This window comes from Lygodium microphyllum, chromosome 8 (genome assembly GCF_053477565.2).
Source record: "Lygodium microphyllum isolate KBCC chromosome 8, Lygodium_microphyllum_v1.1.10, whole genome shotgun sequence".
Taxonomy (NCBI): domain Eukaryota; kingdom Viridiplantae; phylum Streptophyta; class Polypodiopsida; order Schizaeales; family Lygodiaceae; genus Lygodium; species Lygodium microphyllum.
Window position 1 is genome coordinate 104,972,367 of NC_141142.1, and position 8,140 is coordinate 104,980,506.

General features: G+C 39.4%; 1 protein-coding gene across 1 annotated transcript; it reads left to right on the forward strand.

The window, feature by feature from the left end:
- Positions 1-4,842: 4,842 nt before the first annotated feature.
- Positions 4,843-6,616, forward strand: LOC148032691 (uncharacterized). The gene is made up of 2 exons (XM_087683320.1): positions 4,843-5,843; positions 6,248-6,616. The coding sequence occupies exons 1-2, from the start codon at positions 5,014-5,016 to the stop codon at positions 6,363-6,365; spliced, it is 948 nt and encodes a 315-aa protein (XP_087539446.1). The 5' UTR covers positions 4,843-5,013; the 3' UTR covers positions 6,366-6,616.
- Positions 6,617-8,140: the final 1,524 nt, after the last annotated feature.

Sequence of the window (8,140 nt, forward strand, 5' to 3'; positions counted from 1 at the left end):
TGCTAATTTGGAAATCAAAGGATGTGATTCTTAATGACTCTCTTTCTAGGTTTGATTATGCACTGTGCATCTAGAAGTCTTGTCCATGTCTTGACTAGAGGTAGGGGTAGCTTTCTAGTTTTGGAGGATAAGGCAAGACTTGTGCATGTAGATGTTCATAGGTTTTTCTTTCAATGATACATTTAGAAGAAAAAAGTTTGGAGGTTGTTGAGCTACCTTGTTGTCAGTGAAAAAGATAATGTTCAAACGAGATTTGAGTTCACCAACATTAAAGCTAGGTGAGATGGTTGTATTTTTTGATGTTGAGACAAAAGGTAGAGAATAAGAGGCTAGCAAACATAAAAGAGGACTTTGCACCTAGATTTTGGTAAAGGGGAACTGATACTAAAAAGAGGTTTGAGTGTCCACTAGTATTCAAGTTGAAAAAGAGTTATTTATAGTTTTGAGTGTCCACTACCTTACCATAGGCATCAAGGCCATTGCGTATTTTTTGTCATGTTATGGATGTTCATGAGGGATTGAAAATGCATGATGTTGTATGGTATCATATGAGTGTAAGGGGGGGGAAGTATGTTTTATATAGAAATTTGGTAGAAAACAAGTATGTAAGGGTATATATACTTCACAAGTTCTATGCAAGGAGATGATCTTTCTTGATTACAACAATGAATCCCTCAGGTGGATGTTGTGCAATTGGATGATAAGAGGGATTATTTTGGTTTTGAGGTCTTTACAATGAGTTTCTTTCTATCCTCCACAAATGGCAAGAGCATTAGACTTTATGGTTAATGATTTGGGCAATTGGATTTTTCTCTTAGTACAATTGTTCTCTATGTTAGGATGTTGATAGCTTATTCTTAGCTATCTCTTATTGCGAACATTCTGAGTGAAATTTTTTGATGGCACATGCTTTTTAGTGACCAAATGAGCTTATCAAAACAGGGGCAAAGAGACTAGTTGGACTAGTTGAGCAATGTAAACAACCATGTGGTATTTTTGTATAGAGGAAGCATGGGAACATTAATTATACTTGGGTAGTGTACTATTAGTAAATAGTGTGCATGACATCCATTCAAGAGGCATTTAGAAGACCCTTTGCGCAAACATATTGTCATCACTAAAGTGACTCTTTTTCTTTATCGCATAATACGAGCATAATCAATTATCTTTCCTAACTAATTTGAAACCCCTTATTTTAATGTTTTTTTATACTTTACACTTAAAAATAAAAGGTCTTACTAACTTTACACTTAAAAATAAAAGGTCTTACTAGAGAGTCCATATGGTATATTATTGTGATCATAAGATGCACCCCAAATCACTACATAAAATTTCATCCTTTCTAATGTGATTGTCAAGTGAGAGTCTATTACTCTTTGGCATGCAAGTTTCTATTTTTAAACACACAAAAATAAGTTGTTCCACAATAGGAAGATAAACCTTGGTTATTTGACATTTGATTGTAGCTACAATAAGATGATGGAGAGAAAACATCATGTCATTTGGTATATTTAAGTCACGTCATGAGACAAAGCTCACTTTGTTGGAAATCCTTCAATTGATGATTCATGGGGGCACTCTAGTGCTACTCATTTTGTTCACCAAGTCTCTAAATATGCGGTACTCATCTTAAAACCTTTAGGATAAGGAGTGGTTGATAACGAGGAAACTCCCTATACTAGGAATTCTTTTACTGTAAGTGGGATTGGGGTGATTAGTGAAGTGGTTATAGTAGAAGTATTGTGGTATTAAGCACTGATGGGAAGGGGTGGGTGGACATTAAAGTCGGACCCTTTGTGAGGCCTTGTGAGCTTTTCATTCTTTGTCCTTGCATGCCCTTCTTTAGTGCCCTGTTTTTTGAAACTCATGAACTACAATGGATCATTGATCTCTAGCCTTCACAAGTGATCAAATAGTTGGAGTCTATGAATATCATTGTTATGAAGCATCTAAATCATGTGCTCTCATGTCTTATATGTCAACTTCTTGTAAACATAGTTGAAGTGGCTTTAATGCCCCCTATTTGTAAAGAAATGCCCATTTTACTAGGGGATCTTTATGTGTACAATTTTTTCCTAGAATTTAACTAACCATTCATGAAAAAAGATACAACAATGTGTCCCCTTTTATATCTAGAATTACGAGAATTGAGACTATGTATTAGGTTAACATATTGATATAAGTGATCACCTTGAGGTTTTTCATGTTCCTCTTCAATATAAAAATTAGGCTATGTTTTAGCCAATCAATTATTTGATGGAGGTTTTTTAGGTGGTAGGACTAACCATTTGGACGTAAAAAGTAAAATGTGGCCCATTTACACAAAACCTTTCATATTTTGGCTTTAAAAACCATTCAAAAATACCAAAAGCAAGGTTTTTCAACTAGATTTTATTGTGTTTTCTACACCATTGGCATTTGATCATGAACAAAAAATCACGGGGTCACTTATTTCTTGCCTCGTTTTCTCTTGCTAAGATAAGGGATGAATTGAAAAATCTCCATTTTGTGCGACCGATCAGAAGGCCACTTGTAGTCTTTGTAATGGGGTTGCTAATAGTTATCGAGATAAAAGAGATAGTAGTTGCAACACCCTTGGTGCATCTGGATACTAACCCATGGCCATCAACCTTTTGCAAAAAAGGTTACAGATCCAAGCTCTGCTACTTTCAAACTTTAAAAGTGCAACTAGATCAGCAAGAAGTGCATTGAAACATTCATAGGGCAATTTGCGGTTCCTGCCAAGGACTAGTTGGCTCCTCCTATGCAGGATGGACCTAAGTGTAATAGTCAAAATGGGGGAGATAAGCCCCCGAGGATGAGTCATCTAGACTAGAGTTCCTTTGTCAGATTGGCCACCTTAAGCCATTGCTTCCTCCTCTCTCTGACATCAGGGCTAAAGCAAGGCCAGTTGTTGTTTCCAAGGGTGGTTTTAGAGGGGGGTGGGCTGAAATCTATGCATAGGACGCTCGATGATGAAGGACTCTAGTGTGGAGAAGGAATCCATGGGAACGGGGTTGTGAGCTTCCCCTATTTTTAAACTACGTCCAACAACCTTGGAAGTGCCTTGTTTTATTCGGAAGGCCGAGAGAAAAATCTGGCAATTGTTTCGACCTACCTTGGGAGGGGACCGACGAGTTGGGAGTGCGGCGCCCACCATTTAAAGAAAAATGTTATAATATCATCAATAAAATGAAAAACAAGACACTGATTCGCTCTTTTTGAAAATCTTTTATTTTATAGGCCTAGAGGGCTCTGGCGCTCTGAAAGGGCACAATTATTGGTGAGGCCAGTTTGTGACGCGGCTTAGGGTGCACCCAATGTGTCTCTGACACGTGTCCCAGATGACCCTCAATCAAATATTCACGAATCATCAGGTAGGTATTGTTCGCCCACTAATAAGTTTTTTTAAAATTTAAAAAGGCTGTACGTACTACGTAGGTAATGTGTTTCATCGTTTTCCCTCTCTCTACTATGCATCAAGATTCACAAATACCTCTAAGAGTTGGGTCACACCCAGCGTCAGCCGCGGGACGTAAAACCCACTCCGGGGTCCCCCACTAACACTTGGTCGTACCCAGCAACAGTGGGGCTATGGGGTTACCCAAACTCCCTCCTCACCTTGCCACACCCACAAAAAAGCAAGGTGCTATCCTAGTCTTACTAGGGTGAGAATGGAAGTATTTGTAGACTCCTTGAAACTCAACCACTTTCCTAATAACACAAGCAACTATGAAGAGGCCTTAATGTCCTTAGTTAATCGGACATGACTCTAAGGAAACTTTTGCCAAAACAACTTCCCATCATACTCATGTCTTCTCCATTCTTATTTTACTCCCATGTTTGAAGGCTTTCCCTAATTTGTGCCATCCGACTAGCACTATACCTTAAATTTCTACACTATGTAGCATGCTTCTTCTGACAAGCATGTAGCTGTAATGTGAGAAGAGGAGAGGTTTGCTTTCTACCAGGGCCTCATAAAGAACATGAAGAAAATATAACATCCCATTCTCCTTGTTATTCTTGAGATAAGACATCAAAGATGTTTTCATGATCGCACTCTTGATCCTCATCTAAAGAGCTATAAGATAACAACCATGATCCCTAGGGTAGGGCAAGGGAGGTAAAGAAATATCACAATTACTTAGTGTACGATGGGGTTAGTGGGAATAGCCCGAAACTCACCAAATCTCTCTATAGCTTATGAAATTAAGGAAACTATGTTGGTGCTAGGGACTAACTTAGAAGTGTGGATTACAAGATAAGGAAGGTCTATGCCCTTCTCTTATAGAAATTTACAATGGATATTCATGGTCCTTTATAAGATGGCATTGACCTAGTGTAAGATGGGTCTGCTCCATCTCCATTCACCCATTTAGAGTGATTGTAACTACTTTTGGCTATAAGAACTATGGATTGTGGGCTTGCATGAGTGTTATACTAGGTGCAATCACATCCTCAAGTGAAGGGTCTAGGTGAATCAAGTGGTAATTGATCACTCGAACCAATGTGGTAGGTACCTCATGGAGGCCCAATGTGGTCATGTGAGGAAGGAGGTGGGGTGGTGGTTTTGCTCATGGGTGGGGAAATGGGTGCACTCCCTTATTCTGAGCTGAGTTGCCATGTGTGCTCGTGATGCTGGGTGGCCCTTTGACAGTCATGTTCTGGTTAGGGCGTCTGGCCACCCCTATCAAGACCTCGTGTGACCAAGCCTTTAGTAGATTGATACAGTGCCCCGTGCATGGTGAAAAGGGACTTCTTATAACAAGCTAATGTTCTCTCTAGGGAAACCAGCAGCATCCCATGCCCAACTCCGACTCTTAGTTCTCCCCCCCTCTCTCTTATCCCCCGCCCCCTCCCCCCCCTCTCTCCTCTCGATGCAGTCTTTATGTTGTGGGACAAAGCCTCTCACATGATCATCACACAGTTGCTCTGATATATATCAATCACGCTATATCTGCTGTTTAATCCTTTCTAATTGATCACCTGCAGAGATAGAACTCAAATTAGAAGATGCTTGGCAAGCGAGCATGCCCCTTTCGGAGGACAACAAGTATGAACTACATCGGCAACGCTTACACCACCTGCACTCATGCCGATCAGGATTGTGATAACGAGCCATGTGCAGATAAATTGCATCAGGAAGCCATGGCTGCAGATCACGATGATCACAGCTTATACTACAACTCAAACTGCTGCACCCAGACCGATTCTGAGACCATGAGTGTCGTATCATCTGATCATCCAGCTTATCCAATGGCTAATATATTTGGCATCTCCAATATCATCAATCCAGTGATCATGATGGATAATTATCAAAACCTCGGTCGATCAGAAATGCAACAGCAATCGGACTCTTCTGTATTTGCTATGAATGAACACTTGTCTGATGACTGGAGACGGGTGCATGGTTATAATCATGCTGACGAAATTATGATCAGCGCATCAGGAACTGCAGAACAAGCTGCTACAGCAGCAGCAGATATGGTAGATGAAGTGGCTGACTTACAATATAAGACAAATGTAATGTCTGTTAAAGCAGAGAATTGCAATTTCTGCATCCTGGATTCGGGCGCATTTCCTTCCCAATCAGATGCAGCAGCCGACCCCCCAGCTCCAGCTGCACAAGCCAATATCATGAACACTGGCCTAGGTTTCATTCCCGATCAGGAAAGGCTTTGGGCTCATTACATGAACACTCTGTCTGCGCACACGATGATGAAGTCGCCTCATCTACATGCGTCTGGGATTAGTTATCAGAACGACTGCAATCTAGAGTTTCTCAAGGCCTGTTTCTTCTGCAAGAGGCGCCTCAGGCAGGAGCGAGATATCTTCATGTACAGGTACAAGTTGAATCCATCTTTTAAGCTTATGTTATTTTGTTTTATTATACATTAATCTCTGCTGGGCATTCTGTTTTATTACATGGATTATCTCTTGTACCTTATTGGCTTCAGTTTGCTAGAGAGAGAGAGAGTGTGTGTGTCTGTTCATCTCTTGTATCTTTTTGGCTTCAGTTGGGTTCTACATATATACATGTATAGAGGTATATATATATATATATATAGTACATATACATACATCCATCTATACATGTATATATGTATGCATGTATATGTGTGTGTGTGTGTGTGTGTGTGTCTGTAACAGGAGGATTAAACCGAGGATTAGACTCCATTGATCAATCGCCTTGTAATATCTGATGCTCCTTCTGATCAATGAATCCTTGGTTATTTTCTACCTGCAGAGGAGACACAGCCTTTTGCAGTGAAGAGTGCAGGCACCGCCAAATCCGACGAGATGAGAAGCGCTCTCTCCAAGTCGACAAAAAGAAAAGGTCACCAGAGACTGCAGTTGCAGCTTGATTAGTCGGCCTAATACTATCTCAATCAATTAGTATTACTTAACACAATATACAAGCTTTAGCTACTATCCAGCTCTAGCGGCTTTAGCTACCTCCCAATCAAACCTTGTCAATATAAATATTGCATGTCCTTATATAATCGATTAAACCAGCACCATTTTGCCAAGAGTCTCCTTTCCTCGTTTCAAGAAGTTCGAATGGTTCACTATAAAATGTTATGCTTTTGAACCGGTTTCTTTGGATAATTTACTATTTCGGAAATCATACTTAGGCTCAACTTAATTGTCTATAGCATTGGTACTAGTAAATAAACACATCCTTTGTGCTCGATGCATAGCCTTTTAAGTGATAGCATCGATACTAGTAAATAACACATAATTGGTGCTTGATGCATAGCCTTTTAAGTGATAGCATATTTAATTTTAATGGAAAGGTAGTTTGGTTGCCCCCCCCCTCTCTCTCTTTCCAAATGAGAAACACACCATCATGTATGTATTGCTTAAATTGGTCTCATAATGCCACATTGGCCTTTTAGAGGCATTAATACTCTCTCTCTCTCTCTCTCTCTCTCTCTCTCTCTCTCTCTCTCTCTCTCATGCACGCGTGCATGGGTGCACGTATTTGTATGCATGTGCATGCACACAAGGATTCAAAACTTGGAGGAGCATGTAGTGGTACTCTCAAAGTGATCAACAAACTTAAATGCTTTAATTCTTTTATGGCAACTCTTGTTGTGGTATTGGGGATTGAATAGAGCTTTGGAATGTGGGCATTTTGAGGGATTCTTCCCATCTTATAATATATTTTCTACAATGGTTTTGTGTATCTAAGTATATATGCATGATGGTTGTGTGTATGTTAATATATATGCACAAAAATCAAATTTAAAAAAAGACAAAGTAGACCATCTAATTAGAATTTTATGTGCCTTCATGGTGGTGGAATGGATGGTTTGAGTTGGTTGATTTGAATTGCCAAGTTTGCATTTTCTCAGATGCAAATCCTAGAGTATGGGTATTTACACCATTTACTCTCTAAAGTTATCAAAGCTTCTTTTAATAATCTAATAGATTTATATATTTACACCATTTACCACAATATAAGTGAGTTTGGGCTCCCAATTCTCATTTTTTGAATACTAAAAAGATGGCACCCGGATAACATACCCATAATTTTCTCAAAACCATATGATGTGACTATCATTGGAAAGCACTTGAAAACCGGAATCTATTGAGCTATAGAGCGCTCAATTTGGAGTTATAGTGTTCAAGTTATGACAAATCCAAAATATTTGACCATGTGTCCCAAACTTATGGGAAATTCCCATATTCCCCAATATGGTGTTATTTGCTCTCTAAAGTTGTTAAAACTTTTTTTTTAAATGTAGTAGATTTATGTTATGAACAAAACTGGTATGCACAATAGCTACTCTCTAAAGTTGTCAAAGTCATTATATGGTTTAATAAAATTTTCTTATGGATGAATATGTGATACTTGTGGAGAATTCAGAGTGAAGCAACATTGAGATATGCACAAGAGGGATAGAAGAGCTCAAAAGTACAAGAACAAGTCTTGCTTATTAAGTTGCTCATGAAAGTACAACTTGAGTCACTCTCACTCATCAGTTGATGTAGACCCATGGGTTGTTTATATAGCCTTAGCTGGCTAGGGTTAGGGTTTCCCCTTCCCCTCAGGACCATTCACACTCAGCTACCCTTATTCCCTCTAGTATAAAGAGAGTTCGCATGCTTACACTCTCAACATCCCCCCTCAATG

Excerpts from the sequence above, each read along its gene's own strand:
- LOC148032691 (XM_087683320.1), top strand. The coding sequence starts at position 5,014 with ATGCTTGGCAAGCGAGCATGCCCCTTTCGGAGGACAACAAGTATGAAC. Across the intron at positions 5,844-6,247 it reads CGAGATATCTTCATGTACAG|AGGAGACACAGCCTTTTGCA; the intron begins GTACAAGTTGAA and ends TTCTACCTGCAG.